The 18361-nt window shown below is 52.5% G+C and overlaps 1 protein-coding gene across 1 annotated transcript in view; it reads left to right on the forward strand.

Annotated features, from left to right (window-relative positions):
- TRIP4 (thyroid hormone receptor interactor 4) overlaps positions 1-17163 on the forward strand; it is a 40622-nt gene extending 23459 nt beyond the window's left edge. Inside the window, exons 12-13 of the mRNA XM_075006669.1 lie at positions 11394-11496; positions 16961-17163. Of these exons, the coding sequence (XP_074862770.1) occupies positions 11394-11496; positions 16961-17028 (171 nt within the window). The 3' untranslated portion in view covers positions 17029-17163. The remainder of the gene's footprint in view (positions 1-11393; positions 11497-16960) is intronic.
- Positions 17164-18361: the final 1198 nt, after the last annotated feature.

Consider the following 18361-nt stretch of genomic DNA (forward strand, 5'->3'; position numbering starts at 1 on the left):
ATTCCACCAGTACATCCCACTATGAGAATGCGTGGAACCCAGGTACCATTTAATCAACCATGTCCAAAACAAACAGCATGCAATGTGCTTTCATTACAGAGCAACACTAGAAGTCAAGGCTTGAGACTAGCTGGGCAGAATGGTAGTGAGATGGAGTTTACCAGAGCAGGGAGTTGGCTGGGTATATTAATTGTTAGTTTCTAAACAAAGCTCTTTTTCTGTAGGTGCAGAATTTTTGCAAGTAATGGGTAGGATTGTTTCTGGGGTTAGCTGGACTCTGCCAAATTGCTTTCTCCTTAGCTCTTTGCTCTTGGTACGTGAATTATTCATTCATCGCTGATCATTTACAAAATGACTTGACTTTGCTGGCAGAGTACTTTGCTCCCTGAGTTGCGAAGGCAGCAGCAGGTTTTTCCCACCACACCCTGATGGCAGCCCGTGCTGCTGATTTTGGCCCCACTCCCCAATAAGAACAGCCATACTGGGTCAGATCAAAGGTCCGTCCGGCCCTTGGAAGGAGAAATGGTGGGAAATGTGCTGTTCAGCTGAATCCATTATACTGGTGATTCCACCCAGTTTCTCCCATTGGTCATCAGTCCTCCTAGAAATGTGCCATACCCGTCCGATCTCGGCCTCCTTGGCTTACCGCAAGCAGGTGTTTTTCCAGGTAGGGATTAGAAGGCCTGAGTGGCACTTGGTTACTTGGCAGTAGTGAGCGGAGCTGCCCCAAAGGGGGTGTGAGGCCTGCAGCAGCTCCCCCCTTTTCCCAAGCTCACGTGCCTGGTTTGCCGGCCTGGCAGACTTGACTCCTCCCAGCCTTCTGACAACTGGGCAGCTTGGGATTGTTCTGCTCTGTAAAATCCAACCCCGTTCCATGAGTTTAAAAGCTCATGTACATTCTGGAGCCCCACTGCTATTAACTGCCCTCTGCACGTTCCATGGCAAAGGTGCAGCCTTTCCAGCCAAGCCGCAGCCCGTCATATATGGCCGGGCTGGGGGCTTGGCTGCTGAGAGCACCCCTGGAAAAGGCCACTCTGGAGAGAAGCCAGCCTTCCCCTCCTGCACGGGGAGTGGGCTGTGTTCTGGAAGAGTGGCACCGTGCACAAGCAGGCACAGCAAAAAGCAACATCCCAGGGGCATAGTTGTGGGAAGAAGGGGAAATGAAGGCAGCCTAGCAAAGCTCCATGTGCAGCCCCATGAAAAGAACCAGAACCGCTTGCCAGGGTCTGATCCGGCAGCAGCAGATGTAAGCTCTCAGAAACAGCAGAGAGGATGCTGGCTGCAGCAGTGTATCGGGGCTGTGGTTTGTAACCTCAGTGGTAAGGCAGTTAACTTTGTTTTAACAAAGACATTTGTAGTGCCAAATCCCTAACCATGAGCAGCTGCAGCTCGGAGCTGGTCCTTCCCCATATGCTGCAGTCTAGACCTAACAGGCTTTCAAACCAAACTTTGGCTTGCAGCATTTGTTGTTGTTTTGTTAGCTTCCCTTTCCTTCTGCCAGCCCTGTCAAACCAAGTGGAATATTGTTGATTTGCTGCTTCCTACAACCCACCCAGTACCGCACTGAGGCAGTCCCCCTCCTGGCAGCCATATGGCTAATGTGGTGGTTTTGGACAGTTATCTGGGTTCTCAGTCCCAAGGAGGTGGTGAACAGGGCATCAACAATCACAGTCCAGATTTCTGGCAGGAATGCTGGATGCTTTGTTTCTAGGCTAATCAATATAGCAGTGAAGTTTGGCTTCCTCTTCTGCCCCTCAGGTAAGCCCTCTATTAATCACAATCAAGAAACTTTCTGGGGAAGTGAGGCATTGAAGATAGCGATGGCTGAACATCTCTGACCATTCCACATGCCAGTGTCCTGCAGCGGACGGCTGTGTTGTGAGAGAAACCAGGATTTCAGGTGTAACGGTTTCCACTCGGTGCTGTCAATCCAGTATTTTACAAAAGTGGGAAACTGAGGCAGTGAATGGTGATGCACCTAGCCCAGGGTGTCGTGGGTAGTGACTAAAAATGGTGCCACCCGCTTTGACAGACCCGCAGTGTTCAGTACTGGGGATGGTAGCTTTGAGTCAGAGTTTTCCCGTTGGTTTAATTACACTTTGAAAGTCTGAAGTGCCCTGTCTGGCCCAGGTGCCATGAACAGAATAGTTCATGGAGTTCAGCTGCAGAGTCAAATTCTGCCTGCCATTACCCCTGAACAACCCTGCGGAAGACTGGGTGTGGCTGAGGAGACAATCTGGCCGTGCTGCTTAGGCCTGAGCCTGAAAGATCCCAGCACTTCTCTGAATCCAGGCAGACATAACAGCACTTGGAAATCGGAGAAACAACTTCTGCTTGGCAAAACCAAGCACATTTCCTCCCTGAGGCCTTTGAGGTGGGAATGGACCCCCAAGGGGCCATCCTTAGCTTTGCTTTCCTATAGCCTCTCAAAGACTGTATCAAGGCTGAGGATCTTCCAGATCCCAGAGAGAAGCAGTGTTGGAAAACACTGAGACCAGGAACAGGATGTTCCATTCGCATGCAATTGGCAAGTTCTCTCATGCTGTGTAGGGGTTGTTTGGGGTAAGAAGCCTCTGGTGCCCTTTCTCTGCTTCCAGGCACTGCAGCTAACAGAGCTAGAGAGGATTATTGTGCTTTCAAGTTGAAGCATGATCAGGCAAAGAGAATATTGACATATGCCGAATGGGAGTATCGTAGTCAGGGTTGTATCCTGTTTGTCCTGCTCTTGTTACAGCACCATTGTTGTGTGTGGTGTGACCTTTGCCCTGGAGAGAAATGGTCAATGCCAGAAGAATAAAGAACATACCAATAATGTTTCTCATTTAAAACTGGGCATTTCCAAGTTCAGATCCCTTTCCTGGAATGGCCCACAGAAGCCAAGCTGATCTGACTACATCAGCCTTTTGGCTTTCTCTTTAATTCCTCAGATGCTCTCAAAGTGCCTTATTGTCACGTGACTGGATTTTTTATATTGGATATGAAAGCCATTTCATGCACCCAGTGTATCCATTGACCCCTCTCCCCCAATATTGTGATGCGGAACCAAGTAAGGTGTCTAATGAAAGCTGAGGATGTCCTGAATTTGTGTATGCTACTTATATGTCTGATTCATTTTTGTAGGTGGAGTTATGCCTTTTAGCTCTCTAGTTGTATTAACAATGCTTTAGTGCTAAACTTCACAGTAGGAGGTGTGAATTCAGCCCCAGCCAGGATATTGGGCTAAACAATGGAATGGAAACCAGGTGCTCAGACAGCTGCATCTACGTCTCAGAAAGGTGGGACTTGTCAGTGGAATGCAGCCCACTGGTCAGGTGACCTGGGCTGAGCAAAGGAATTTAAATCAGATGCCCAGACATCCATTCCACCTGCTGTGTAGGTGAGTGGGGGATGCTAGCAAAACCAGCAACCAACGGCATTTTGGCACAGAGGCTCACCTGGGTCAGATGACATTGACCCTCAAGGGCCTATGGGAAGGAAAAAAGGGCGTTGTCCCTACTCAAGGAGGAACCATGAGGTAGACCCAGCAGTGTCCACCTTGGACTTTTGTTCTTTGTTTGGTTCCTGTTCCAAGGATCCATGTTACCACATGCTGATCCCAGCTGGCCAGATCTACAATTCTACAGTAACTAAGACTTGTAACCTGGAATGTGCTTTCAGAGACTTTCAGAAATTGGCAAGTAAAACCACTGGCTGCATTAAGAGTATGTATGTAAAGTGTCGCTTTAACAATTTTTCTCTCTAACCCTGTTCTTTCTTGCATTGTGTGTAAATCTGTAGAGGTTTAGGTCTGAAGGATGGTAAAAGCATGTTTTGGGTAAGATCCAAGTGTATATCCACTTATTTTGGGTAAGATCCAGCTGACAAGGGACTGTGGCTGGACGCTTTGGGGCCTGGAAGAATCTGTGTGGAGTTAGTGAAATGGATTTAACAACCTCTCACTTGAATTTGGGGGTGGTTGTCCTGGTCTGGTGCAGCAGCTAGGAAGTCTGTGGGTTTGCTTGTGTGGCTTCTGGGTGGCCAGTGGGGCTCGCAAAGTTACTTCTGTGGCTGACTGGATTTGCCTCAGTGAAAAGGAAATCCCAGCCTGGGCTGCAAGTAGCCTAGTTTTAAGCAAAGATATCCTAGATTGATTTATCTAGCTGTGCCCAGAAACCCCATCAGATTACGCTTGTGAGCACTGACAGATGACTCCGGGCTCACACGTGGGGACAGTTGCACAGTGGCACAGCTAGGAATAGAACTGGGTTCTCCAATGCTGTTGGACCAGGCATCTGCAACCTGCAGCCTCCAGCGTCCCTTGCAGCTCTCTAAGGACTTCTTTGTGGCTCCCGCCTCTATAATTGCAAAGTAAAAAAAAAAAAATAAAACCTCCTGATTATCTTCTATAAATGGTGAACACCTAAAACCCCAAAGAAGGGCTCTTATCTAAATAGCAAACAATCTCGAAACATTGGATAACTCCCCTGAGCATGCTCCAAAGAGAGAGAAGGTTGGGGAGTGAAAGTCAGGAAGACAGTAATACAAACACGCATGTAAAGTGTGAGGAAATAGAATATGTAAAACATTTGTGAACAGCCTGCAGTGAACATGTATTGCATTACAAATCGTGTGCGCGCTGGTCTTAAAACGGGTTACAAAAAGTACGGTTTGAGGTTACTTATTAAGGACTGCCTCATAGTCATGCGGTGCATCTTAAAGTACTGAGGCCTTTTTTTTTTTTTTTTTTTTTTTTTTTTTTTTTTTTTTAAACCAATTGGAACAAATGGTTCTTCGTGCTGTTTTGGCTGCTGACCCCTGGGCTACACTGTGCTGAAATTGTTGCTCGCCGCCTGTGTGGTTTTGCCCAAGGCCTGGCCTTCCGGAGTATAAACAGCCCCGGGATCCAGATAAGTGTAATTATACCCGTCTCTAGTTCCCTGGGCCAGCTGTCAGCTGTTGGCCTCGTCCGTGTCGGGGTTGGAGGGCAGGTTACAAGGGCTGGCATGAATGCGTTGTTTGGCTGCAGCTCCTGTGCCGTTTGCCAGGAACTGCTGACATTTTTTTTTCCCTCTCTCTCTCTTTTGGAAACTGCTACAGCAACGTTTTCTAGCTGGCTGGTGAGCAATTTCCCTCCGGAGAGGAGGGGAAGATGGCTGGTTAGTAGTTAATTACCTGTTATGTTAGTCTGACAGCAGTGAAGCTTATGAGGCGTGACAGAAGAGTGGCTCCGCCTTTCCCCACAAATCACACCAAAAACTGGGTGAAGTCACTTGCCTGGCGGCCAAGCACGCTCCCAGACCTCCCCCGGCCGTCCTCCCCCACAAGCGCGCCATTCAGCCTTGCAGAGAGCGCTTTGCTCCCCAGCCCCCGACCTGGGGACAGCCAAGCCGCTTCTTGTAGACCTTGGATCAGGCAGCACAGAGCAAGGAGTGTCCCTGCCTGCTACAGACAGCAGATTTATTGACACACAGGCCCTGCCACGCCAGCCCTGTGCTCTCGCTCAGCATCTGCCAAGATGGTTTTTGAACTAGATTTCACGGTGAGAAATAACCTGGCTCTGATGTCCGCCCAAGAGCTGTCCTGGCTCTCATTCCTTCCAGCCCGCCTGCTTTCCAGTGCAGCCTCTCTTATTCTGAAGGGAGGTGCAGCACAGGCCCCAAGATGGCTACTTGGACCAGCCGCGGGTGCTTGTTCAGTTTTGTTTCCTGTTCTGGGCCCTGGTGAGGGAAGATGTCAGCACCACTCAGCTGCTTCCATCAGTAGCTCCTATTCCCTCTGCAGGCCCGCCTTTCTTTGCCATGCCAAGGCACTCCAACGGGTGCTTTGGCATCTTGCCAGCAGCCCGAGGACCCCCACAACATTCAGGGGATAGAACGGATGGCATCTGATCTTGGAGACCGCAGGTCCCAGCATCTAATTCTCCATCTTGGCTCGTTCAGTGTGAGTCCTGTTCCTCTCTGCAGGCTGTGGCATTCTAGCCAAGATGTCAGGGTTCAAGGCAGAGCTCTGTAAGCCCGCTTTGCTTTGAGGCGGGGCGGGAGCCCTTGGGCTTTTCTGGAGCATTTGTTGATTTCCTTGTGCTGTCTTGTCTGGAGACCTCAGTCGGATCAAAAGAATAGCCTGGGAGGTTAAACCTGCTTGGGAAAGGTTTTGCTCCCTGCTTTTTTCTCTGATAGGATTCAGCCACACCAGGTCTCTCAGGCTTTGTTTACACATCTAAAATTAAAGCGCAGCTGCGGCAGCATTTTAAAGTGAAAGTGTGGCCACAGTGGGTACGTTGAGAGCTCTCCCAGCGCTCTGGGTAAACCACCTCCAGGAAGGGAGGCACCAACAGTGCCAGGAGCCTGTTCACACTGGTGCTTGGCAGTGCTGTAACTTCCTGCGCACCCCGAGCCAGAGAGTTGTAGGGCAGTACAGTGGCTGTGTAGACTTAGCCTCAGTGAGGGCTGTTCTCCTAGCACTTCTCTCTCCTGGATTGTCTCCGATCCACCCTCCTTCCTGGATGACACCTTTTAGATCGGAGCTAGAGGCACTTGGTGATGGGGGTGGGGAAGCCCCATTCAACCTACCACTGGTTTAGAGGAAGCTGTGTCCAACCCCTTAGCTGGAAGGGTAATCTGGTGGGGGTGGCGGGAGCAACAAATTGAGGTGGGATGAGGCCGGAGGCAGGTGAAGTATTATGAAAATCCAAATATTCCAGTATGAGCGTGGATGGGAAAAAAATCTGCCTGGGCCGGCCACAGCCCCCAGAGAAGAGGTCCCAATGGTGTGCGGTTTGTGCTGGGTGCAGCAGAGAGAGGGAGGTGTGAGTGGTTACTGTCAACTCTCCCAGTTCATAATGCCCCGCGGGGCTCACTCTGCAGCTGGAGCACAGTGTGCACCATTGGGACCTCTTCTTTGGGGGCTGTGGGAAGAGTAGCAAAGGCGCCAGTGGCATCAGTCTAAGCTTGCTGGCACTTCCCCTGGCCAGGATCAAGTGCCACAGTCAGCCTTTGCTTCCTTCACGCAGCTGAACTGCCCGGGAGTGTCTCATCCAGTGTTTGTTGCCAAATGAGTTCTGTCCAGGCGTCTCTGGGGTAGCCTGTACAAGCCCTAGCAACAGCTGGTGTTCTCAGTTCCCCCTTTCCTGGCTCTTCCAGGATTCCCACTGCTCCCCGAACTCAGGCAGAGTACTGAAAATTGTCACTTAGCCAAGTTTGAAGGGGATTAAAATGACCTCTGCGCAACAGGACCCGGAGGGTCCAACTTCCTGAGCATCTCTCCCTGCTAACTCAGGCCACGTCTGCACTAGACCTGAAAGTCGATCCTGGATATGCAGTTCCAGCGACGACGGTGCGTAGCTGAAATGAGGTTGATCCTCGATACGTTATCTGGTCAATCTCCCTTACTTCTCGCGGCAATGAGGAGTAGAGGGGTTGACTGCCGACCCTAGATCGTTAGATTTTGCGCGTCCCCTCTAGGGACTGGCACCACGGCCATTTCGACAAACTTCCTGCCCCTGCTGAAGCACATTTCTAAATTGCCATTTCTGTCGTGGGTGTCTCTCTAGCCAGTCTGACTGGTCTCCTAGTTGGGTTGAAATCTAAAATATCCAGTGAGAATCAGGGCCCTTAGGTAACTTATTAGCTTTCCTAGCTCTCCCATTACAAACTGAATCGGTGTACAGTAGAATGCCCACAAACTTTGCACAACAGGGGCGGCGGCAGCGGCGGGGTTAGGCTGCACTGGCACTTTGCTCAGAGTGTCAGGTTTGCCCACTGTCTTGGCATAAATCAAAGGAGTAATTGGGCCCAATACGCAACTCTCCCAAATGCATTCAGCCTTGGGAAGCCTTGTGCATCGTCCCTGCCTACTGCTTCATACTGGGCTGCTTGCTGGCATGGCCTGAGCACCTCTTATTCCACCCAGAGGGCATGTGAACAGCCCAGCGCAACTGTGTGTGTCTAATGGGACGTTGGCAAGGTGGAGAGAAAAGCGCATCATAGCGAAAAAGTTGATAATGCTGGACTAGCTAATGGACCTTGGAATTCGAAGGAGTGGGGAGGAGCTGGAACTGATCGGATGAGAAGGAAGCTTTGCCTATGTTCTCATGCCTGCAAAAAGTCCCCTTGGCAAAAGATTCTGCTTAAACAGAATGCAGCAGCAAAGGGTCCTGTGGCACCTTATAGACTAACAGAAAAGTTTAGAGCGTGAGCTTTCGTGAGGTAACTCACTTCTTCAGATGCTGGTCCTGGAAATCTGCAAGGCCAGGTATAAATAGGCCAGAGCAAGGCTGGGGATAACGAGGGTAGCTCAGTCAGGAAGGCTGAGTTGTATTGTCATCAGTAGATCTGGAGGTGTGAACCCCAAGAGAGGGGAAGCTGCTTTTGTATTTAGCCAGCCATTCACAGTCTTTGTTTAATCCTGAGCTGAGGGTATTGAATTTGCAGATGAATTGTAGCTCAGCAATTTCTCTTTGGAGTCTGGTCTTGAAATTTCTTTGCTGCAGGATAGCTACTTTTAAATCTGCTACTGTGTGTCCTGGGAGATTGAAGTGCCCTCCTATGGATTTTTGTATATTGCCATTTCTGATGTCTGATTTGTGTGCATTTATTCTTTTACGTAGAGACTGTCCAGTTTGTCCGACGTATATGGCAGAGGGGCATTGCTGGCACATGATGGCATAAATTACATTGGTAGATGTGCAGCTGAATGAACCCACGATGGTGTGGCTGATCCGGTTAGGTCCTGTAATGATGTTGCTGGTGTGTATATGTGGGCAGAGTTGGCAACGAGGTTTGTTGCATGGATGGGTCCCTGAGCTAGAGTGACTGTGGTGCAGTGTATAGTTGCTTGTTAGGATTTGTTTTAGGTTGGCAGGTTGTCTGTGAGCAATGATAGGTCTGCCTCCCAAGGCCTGTGAAAGTGGGGGATCATTGTCCAGGATGGGTTGTAGATCCCTGATGATGCGCTGTAGAGGTTTTAGCTGAGGACTGATGCACACAAATCAGACATCAGAAATGGCAATATACAAAAACCCATAGGAGGGCACTTCAATCTCCCAGGACACACAGTAGCAGATTTAAAAGTAGCTATCCTGCAGCAAAGAAATTTCAAGACCAGACTCCAAAGAGAAATTGCTGAGCTACAATTCATCTGCAAATTCAATACCCTCAGCTCAGGATTAAACAAAGACTGTGAATGGCTGGCTAAATACAAAAGCAGCTTCCCCTCTCTTGGAGTTCACACCTCCAGATCTACTGATGACAATACAACTCAGCCTTCCTGACTGAGCTACCCTCGTTATCCCCAGCCTTGCTCTGGCCTATTTATACCTGGCCTTGCAGATTTCCAGGACCAGCATCTGAAGAAGTGAGTTACCGCACGAAAGCTCACGCTCTAAACTTTTCTGTTAGTCTATAAGGTGCCACAGGACCCTTCGTTGCTGCTACAGATCCAGACTAACACGGCTACCCCTCTGATACTTAAACAGAATGGTGCCCTTTGCAGAGCCAGGCCAGGGAAAACCCAAAGCTTGTGAGCCAGTGAATTCTCAAGTGTGTCGGCTCATGCCTCTGACTTTTGTAACCTCCACGCTGCTATAACAACCCTCTGCCCTGATAGGGGAAGTGAGCGCTCCAGGGGAAGCCTGGGCACCGGTTACCATTGGAATGCTGTGTGTGCCCAGCTACAGGTACAGTTATAGAAGCCTGTATGTGTGCCCTGTTATCAGACTGTACTTGCACCAGCAGTAGAGAAGGTGTTGATGTGCCCACTAGTGGAATGCCAGGTCCAGTCCTGGTGTCCACGGGTCAGGGGGATGTGGATAAATTGGAAACGAGTCAGAGAGAGCCACAAAAATGATTAAAGGGTTAGAAAACCTGCTGGATAGATTCAAGGAGCTCAGTCTATTTAATTTGCCAGACAAGTAACTTTTAGGCACACTCCGTAAGTACCCACATAGGAAATAAGTATTTGATGATGGGCTTTTCAGTCATTGCAATCCTGAAGCATAAGGATCGGTGCCCCTTGAGACTTGTAACTGCAGATGTCCTGGTATTTGTGTGGGGGGAGGGGGAGGGGGAAGGGGAGGAGGGTGTTTGGTCTATGTTCTCTTACTAATCTAGATATTAAACAATGTTTTTTCCCAAGAGCTTTGCTGTTCACCTTCTAAACATCAGTGCCAAAGAGCCCTTCAGGGCATTCCCATACTTGGTGGAGTCTTCCTTTTCAGCTAGCGAGCATGCTGACAGTTTTTCCCGTACAAGTGCCCCAAACGTTTTCATTGCAGTGAAATCACTTTACATAACCTCCTTCCAGAAGGTGCCCTGGATTTCAAAAGGAAGCCCATTCTCCTCATCAACTGCATGTGGGTGCTGTTCTGGCTTCTCTTTAAATGGCAGACCTGCTCCTACTGTCACACCAATCTGAGCGTTCATCTGCATCTCAGTCAGAGGGCCTGCTGCCGCATGTGTAAACATACCTGAGATAGGTTTGATCTAGCCGGCTCCAGTAAAGATAGCAGTGAGGCGGTGGGAACATGGGCTGCACAAGTCCCACCCCCAGACTGTGGGCATGGCAGAAGCAGCTAAGACCTACCGCCCTGGCTGTCGAGATCAAAGCTGACTGCATACGTCTACACATTTGGCAATCACACCACTGATTACCATGTTCACTCAGCCTTAGACTAAGCTGCCTGGAGCAGAGATCTTGTCATTTTGACGGGTTCAGCAAACCACTGCATGTATCTCCAAGATTCGGCCAAGATCCCCTCCAAAGCACAAGTTTTCTCAGGACAGATCCATTCGACAGCAAGAACAGGCCTGCGTGAATAGTTGTGCTTGAAAAATGAATCAGTTTAGCAGGTTAAACTTGGTGTGTGATTCAACCCTTACCTGCTAACCCTGGCATATATCAGGTGTAAGCCCAATGCCATGCATGGGTTAGCACCAAAGGTGGTTTATAAACTGAGTGGCTGTAGCAACTTTAATGTGTGTAGAAGAGTCCTCAGAGTCTGGGATATGTCTACATTACGCAGAAGATCAACCTGGTCAGGGCTGATCTTCTGGAGTTTGATTTTGTGCGCTTGGTAGAGATCCATGAACTCAAACTATCTGGGTCAGCAGCGAACCCCCATACTCCTCCCTGTTGCAAGGACCAAGGGAGGTGAACAGGAAAAATGCTCCCGTCAACCTTCCTCTGTGAGGACAGCCAGGTAAGTCAATTGCAGATGCATCAATTCTAGCTGTGCAATTGCCAGAGCTAGAATTGCGTGTCTGCAATTGACTTACCGGTCCAGCGTAGACCCAGCCTGATTTACCATCTCGTGGCCTATGAATGGTCCTGCTCACTATGAATGGTCCTGCTCATTGAATTAGAGCTGCTCTCACACCTGCTGTGGTTTTGCTAAGGCAGTTTGTGTTTGTGCTTTGCAGTATCCGGAGCTGAGCCAGGAGTCGGGGTCTCCATTCGTCTTTATCTGCACTAACCCCCAGGAAATGATTGTGAAGTTCCCCATCAAAGGAAAACCCAAAATCTGTAAGTCCTGGCACCCCACAGACATTCCCCTCTTTCCCTTTCTGGCAGAGCATTGCTGGCTTTTATCCCTCCGGCTCTGCTGGCCTTCTGTGTAGCTGTTCACACGCTTTCATCCACGGATGTTTGTTTAATAATGCAAACACATCTGTAGTAGCTTTCTCCTCAGTTTCCATTTCCCAAATGTTGCTTCCTGGAAGACACATGACTTCTCCCTGGCTAATGCTCCTAGAGTCATGCAGCCCATTACCTGCGGGGAGGAAACATGCATTGGTAGCTGATCTGTTTCTAGCATTAGCACATGGAGAATGGGTGAGGATGGCAGGTTGTTTGATTCAAGGATAAACCTTTGTCACCAAGAGCATCCCTTCAAGTTCAGCGAATAGCAAACCTACGAACCCTGCCACGTTAGCTGCGTGTGTGAAGGGGGTGTTGTCTCACTGGTACTGGGGTAAAGGCACTCCTCTGCCGCCTTCACACACCTGGGTGTGAGACTCAGGTTGCCGTCACACGAGAACTCAGCTTAGATATGTCTTGGGCAAGAGAATATTTGCATTACCAAATTGCCACCCAGTTTGGTTTGACGGCCTGTCAGTGTGGGTGACCCAGGAGTGGAATAGCAAAGGGGCTGCGGGTCTAGACAGAGCTGCTGCGGCAGAGCTGCCAGGAGACACCACAGTGCATCTGTCCACACCCTGCCTGCCAGGGGCTGTGAGCCTCCCCCAGCTTCTGGCGATTGCTGCCTGTGCTCATAAAGAGAACAGAAAAGGGATGCATCCCTGGGGGCTCCTGCAGTTCGCTCCGGCCTTGCTAGCAGCTTCTTCGCCTCCCGGTTCTGGGAAGGGACCATGTGCGGGATGTCAAATGTTCATTTGACAATCTCGGGTTGGTGTAAGCAAAAGAGATTCTGGGGTTCACTTCTCTGCATTGATACTGGGGCTTTTGAGCGGTCACAGTGTTTGGCTGGGAGCAGTCAGGCTCTGGTGGGACAGGAGCAGCAATGTTTCAAGGGGTTTGTTAGCAACCGTCAGTGAAGTACAGCCTGGAGTCTTTTCTCTCCATGGCTGGAGCGGATGGTTCCCCTCCACGTGGATTTGGCCTGCCTTTCGCCAGCCCCCACTCTTGCACCTCCCTGGGACGGAGGCTGTGGGACGCAGTAGCTGAGTAAAAGCTGATACGCTCCATGCAGTGCAAGCGTAGGGTGGCAGCCTCCTTGTGTGCCTGCCTGTCTCTGCACTCAGGCTGGCTGCCACCCCATGTCCTTTGTGCTGTGGCGTTTCCTGCTTGAAGAGGAATCAGTGTAACAGACCGGAAAGGAGCTGGCTGGGCTGAAAGCTGCCAGAGCGTCCCACTCCCACCACTGCCTTTGCCTTGCCTGGCTCTTTCTGGACGGATGTGTCACCAGCGTAAAGCAAAGCAGCGGCAGCGGTATGCGTTTCCCTGCAGGGGGATGAGTCGTTCCAGGCCAAGCAGACATTACTGGGGTGGAAGGAGCAGAAAGCCTTTGACCCTTCTCGCAGTGATACGCTGCCGTACCGGGCACGCTTGAGATCAGTGTGTCAGCTTCAAAAGCGGAATGCCCCGAGCCTTATAGCACAGCCCTGCGTACAAGTTCCTTTGGCATCCCATGGGTTTGCTACAGGGCCTCTTGTAAAAGGCTCTCAGCCAGCGACCACAATGCCCTTTTGTCCCCGTGTTGGAAAACGAGGCTCTCGTTTGATTGAACAGAAATGGGCTTGTGATGGAAAGGCTCCATCTCCTCTGTGCAGGGATCTGGTCCTGACCACCCCGGTGTCTGAGCGCCTCCCGAGGATACATAAATAACCATACAATCTGTCTGTCTTCCTCTCCCGACTGGAGGGGAAATGGCCCCATTGCTTGTGCGTGTGTGGGCACAACTCACTGAGCTGGAGAAATACATTTTCTCTTAGTTAGGAGTGTAGGAGGCCTGTGCTTGTCCTTAGCTCTTGTGGCAGTGAGTTCCACGGTCAAGGCCCAACTCCTGCGGAAGTCCCGAGCCTCCGCTTACTCTGGTAGAACACGGCAGTCTGTGGAGCTCTGGGGTTCAGACAAGCAGAGGCCACACTTGAGCAGTTGTGAATGTGAAGTGGAAGGGTGATTAAAGGCGTGATCAAGCGTTGAGAGAATGGGACGTCTGGTGCCTGGTTTTGGCTCTTTCAGCACTTTTGTCTTGTGCTGAAATCTGTCCTTGCCCAGGCTCCCCGTTGGCCAATAGCTTTGTAACAAGCCAACAGAGCTGGCTGCTTCCTTGTCAGACTGCTTTCCGGGGATGAGGAGAAGCAGATGCACTTGAGAGCGGTAAATGAAGTTGGTGCCAAATGGGAAACTAAGGTCTCCGCGGCTTCACAGAGCTCTTGGTCACACAAAATGGAAACGTGTATCTGAGTTTGTAGATCCATGGCCCTTCTTCCTCTGTGAAGAAGCCTGCGTTCTGTAACACGCTAGCCTGACAGGCTGGGCTCTCCAGCAGTCTGGCTGCTTTGGGGATGCACAGGCTGAAACTTTGGAGGTTCAGTCACACGTTCCGTTCAGCTAGAGAGGACTCAGGCTGGGAAAGCCCTCTTGGATGTGGCCTGTCACCAGGAGAAGGAGGGCACTGCACATTCCCTGCAGCGATAGATTCTCCAGGGCCGTTGCCACCCCAGTTAACCGATCGTGGGTTTTCCTGGCTCTCCAGCTCCTGTGCTGGCCAGAAACCCCAGGCAGAGGTGACCTGCATGCTGCTTACTGCGGTCAGCTGCTGACACCGATTTGCAAATCCCTTTTGCAGAAGTCTGGGCATCCATTTTCCTGTGCTTCGGAAGCTTCTGCTGAGGGTGTAGACCACTGTTACCCAGATGGTGTTCTGTGCCACCCAGGGCTCCGTGAAGAGGGAATAAGGGTTCCCCAAGAAAACGATCAGGGGCCGGCAGGCTGAGAGGGGTTAAGCCATGTGTAAGACTACTCTTAGGGGTTCTTTAAAATTCTTTCAAGTGTCAAAGGGTTCCGTGGCCAAACAAAATTGGTGTAGACTGTAGCAAAGGACCAACCAGCCAGGCTTAACCCAGAACCTAGGCCAAAGCAGGGAAGTCCAATTTCAGGGACGATTGGGAGACCTGAGAGAGAGGCGGGGGAGGAAGAGACCCTGGGACTTGATTCTTCCTATTGTCCAGTAGGAGGTTCTGAGCAAGCTGCCTGGTGTGAGCAAGAAGCCCTCATAGCAGCAATGCTAGGTCCTTGCTGCTTCAGCACTGGAATTAGCAGGCCAGTTAGCCCAAGACACCATTGTTCCTTGGGCAGGGCCAGTGCCCAGCAAGGGGCACTGCTACTGCCACACTGGCACAAACCCAACAGCTTGCTGTGTTTGCAGCCAGCCCTGATATGTCTGTGGCTAAACGTGCGGCAGTCCATGCAGCTGCCCCAGCCCCCGGCGGCCCCCCTGCTGAGGGGTCACTTAGCTGCAGTGGCACAGCTCTTCTAGCCGCTGGACACATGTGGTCCTTTTTCCCAGTGGACATGCCCTGGCTGCCTGGGCCAATGGCCTTGGTGCTGGGCTGGTACCTTGGTTAATCCCCAGAAGGGAGGTGGAGTCACCTGAGAGCAGAGTGCATGCAGGCTCTGGCTCTCAGACCTGTTCTCCTGCCTGTTTCCCCATGCAGTTCCTTGTCTCATGTTCCTTGCACACCACCCAGGGCTCGTTCCTTTGCTCTGAAGGGTGTGCACGCCTGCAGGACACAGTTGCTCTTTGCCCAGGGAACTACCCTTTCCCTGCCAGTCTTCAACAGCACCTGTGTGTGCCGGAAGCTGTAGTTGCTCCCAGATAGGCTGCTAGAACTGCCAGGCATCTCTAGGCTGCTTGGAGCACTGCCTTCAGGCAGCCGCGAGTACCTGGTAACTCCTGCACCTGGGCGCAGCACCTCTGACTGGGCGAGGACGGGGTCAGAAGGGGCTGACTCAGGATGGAGCGAGCGAGTCACTGCTGATTATGGATGAGTGTGTTTAAAGGCGGCTCGGGTCTGGCAGAGCTGAGACCAGTGCGGCAGCCTGAGGAATGGGCCTGCAAGTAGTGATGGATGGGGGGCGGCTCTGCAGCCCATCGATTAAGGAGCACAGATGGCAGCGGGAAATGGCTCCAGCCAGCATGCTGGGGGAAGCGGGGCGTGAGATGAATGGGAGAGCGAGAGGTGGTGCAGTTTGCCCAGGGACGGCCCGGAGCGGGGCCTGAGGCAGGCGGCCGCACAGCCTTGTTGGGTGGAGCTGCTGTCTCCATCTCCAGGGCTGAAGAGGCAGTGCTCTTTGGGAGGAGCCAGCAGTGCTGGGAGGCGAGAGAGCGATCTCAGTTCAGGCTGGGCTGATGTGTCATGCGCTTTGTCATCCTCCATCAATCTGACAGGGATCAAAGCACACCCGTCGAGCCAGCAGCCCCAGGGCCCCTGTGCAGTGAGCACGGCAGCTTGGGAGGGCTCCTTGCTTCTCTCCCCGGTATGTGTCGGGCAGGCAGGCTAAGCTGAGCCGAGCTGAGTGCGCCTCCCCCAGCACCACAAGACTGAGATTGAAACCATATGGGATTTGCCTGGCAGGCAGTGGTCCCCCAGTCTGTGGAAGGGGCTTCCCAGCACAGGGTGTGGCAAGGTCCCAGGCCTCCAGGTCTGGGTTTGTGTCCTAACGTCACTCAGGAGATGGTGGCTGCAGTCCAGGGGAGATGTGGCGTGAGAGGCAGATACTGGCCCCCACATGCTTGTCTCCTGTTTCTGAGCAGAGCTTGTGCTTTGGTTATGAGACCAGGTTTGTTGCTGGCCTATCCCGGCCTCCGGGCTGGGGAAGAGAAGCAGGAAGCAAAGTGCCTGGCAAGCTGGGAACCTGGCAGAGGCTGCAAAGCCCAAGCAAGGCGGTCTTGGCTCTGGGGCCCGTGGCTGCCAGCGGGGTGCAGTGCGCAGTGGGCCTGCTTGTGCTCAGTTGCTGACAACACCATTCCCAGGAGGCGGTCGGGATGCCAGAGCTGTGATTCCTGTTAGTCTGTTCTGGCTGCTGCCCAGAGAGGCCCCTGGGCTGCAGAGTCTGACCTCTCCCACATGTCAGTAGGGCAGTCGTGCGGGGCTCCAGCTGGCGCTGTCCACTTCCTCAGGTCACTGCCCTCCTTCAGCGGGGCCCTGCTCTGACCTGGCACACTGGAGACAGCACCCGCTGCACATGCGTGTCCTTAGAGCATGTGCTGTCACACTCGTGAGCTGTCTTCCCACAGCAGCAGGAGCAGTGGATGTTAATTTCCTCTCCTCTCTTCCCCATTGTGCACGGTGCCCCCCTGTGTGGCGCCCGGCAGGAAAGGCCTGGCTCCTGAAGCAGGATAATCAAATGTGACAGAAACACCCCAGCTAGGAGACCTGGCTGCTTCCAGCTGATTTGCTTTGCAAATGATGTCTCAAAGAAAGTGATGAGAATTTTTTTGCTCTTTCTCCTCCTTCTACAGGGAAACTGGATTCAAAGATTCACCAGGGGGCAAAGAAGGGGTTAATGAAGCAGAAGGCGACTGTTTGAGTTCCCTCCCTAGGAGCCCAGCCCAGCTGCTCTCCCTGGCCCTTGGCACGGAGCGAAGGCGGAAGGTTTGAACTGCAGGCGCGCCCATGGGGACCATCAAAATCTCTGATGTTGTATTAAATGGGAAGAGCTTTGTGCCTCGCCCTCTGAGTGCGCACGGCCCTGCCCAGTCTGACCACTTGGAGTCTCCAGGGGCATTCGTGCATCGTAAAAGACTACGGATGCTTTGGCTGCAGAGGCCGGTCTGACGGCAGGCTCAGGGGAGTGCTGGCACCTGCTCTCTCTGCTGGTCCAAGCAAGCGCTGGACTGGGTCAGAGGATTCAGAAGCAGTGCTCAGGTGTGAGCCCCCAGCAGCTCTGAGCTGGCTCAGTCCTGGTGGGGTCGGTGTCTTCTCCCTGGGCTGTTGGGGAAGAGAGAGATTGTGACTCCAGTCTGCAGGCTGGAGCGGAGCAGCTGCGTCCTGGCATCCGCCTGGGGAGTTCGCTGCTGCAGCTGCTCACGGAGATGCTTTGGCAGCGGTGCGTGCTGGAGCTGCCCACGCCGCCTTGGCACGCAGTGCGGGGCTCAGCGGGCTGAAGATCTGCCCGTCAGGAGGGGGCGGAACATCGGGAAGCCGTGCTGGGCCCCTCCACGAGCCCCGTCCCTGCCTCTGCCGAGCGCAGGCGGGAGGAAGAGGGACGGCAGGGAAAGGGGAACCGATGCCCTGCCCCTCTTGGTCAGGGGGCTTTGTTTGTGAGGCTGCTCCCGGGAGCACTGAGCAGCTCTTGGCATCTGCAGCAGCTAGGCAGCCTTTGGTCTCCGCTCGGCTTCCCTCCAACCCCTGGGAGAGCTGGCTCCCTTCCAGCGGCTGCGCGCGTGACTTGGGAAACACCGCCCCCTGGGTTAGCAGTAAGATTGATTCCCCTGTCTTTAAGCCTTCACATTCAGCATCTCTGCAGGGAGAGGCCGTGCGTGTGGTGTGCTGGTTCTTGCTGGGCCTTGTGCCGGCCGTGCTGCTTCGCTCCAGGCGCCTGTTCGACACAGCCTGAGCATTACTGATTCCCTGCTGCTCCAACGACAATGGCTCTCACTGAGCAGCATCGCCTCATGCCGCCAGGCTGGGCACAGCGGCTGGCCCCTGAGAGCGACGCCACGGCCCTAAGGCTGGATGCTCTCGGTTCTCTGCTGCCCCGTTTGTCTCTTGCCACAGCGCAGCGAGAGCCGGGGAGCTTGGAGCACTCTTGGCAGGAGCCCCAGCGCTTCGCAGGAGTGTTCTGGAGGTGAGCAGCCAGAGCCACGGGCACTCTCAGGCAGAGGGAGATGCAAACGCCACCCCTGGCTGGGAAGCTGTCT

Source organism: Carettochelys insculpta, chromosome 12 (genome assembly GCF_033958435.1).
Source record: "Carettochelys insculpta isolate YL-2023 chromosome 12, ASM3395843v1, whole genome shotgun sequence".
Taxonomy (NCBI): Eukaryota; Metazoa; Chordata; order Testudines; family Carettochelyidae; genus Carettochelys; species Carettochelys insculpta.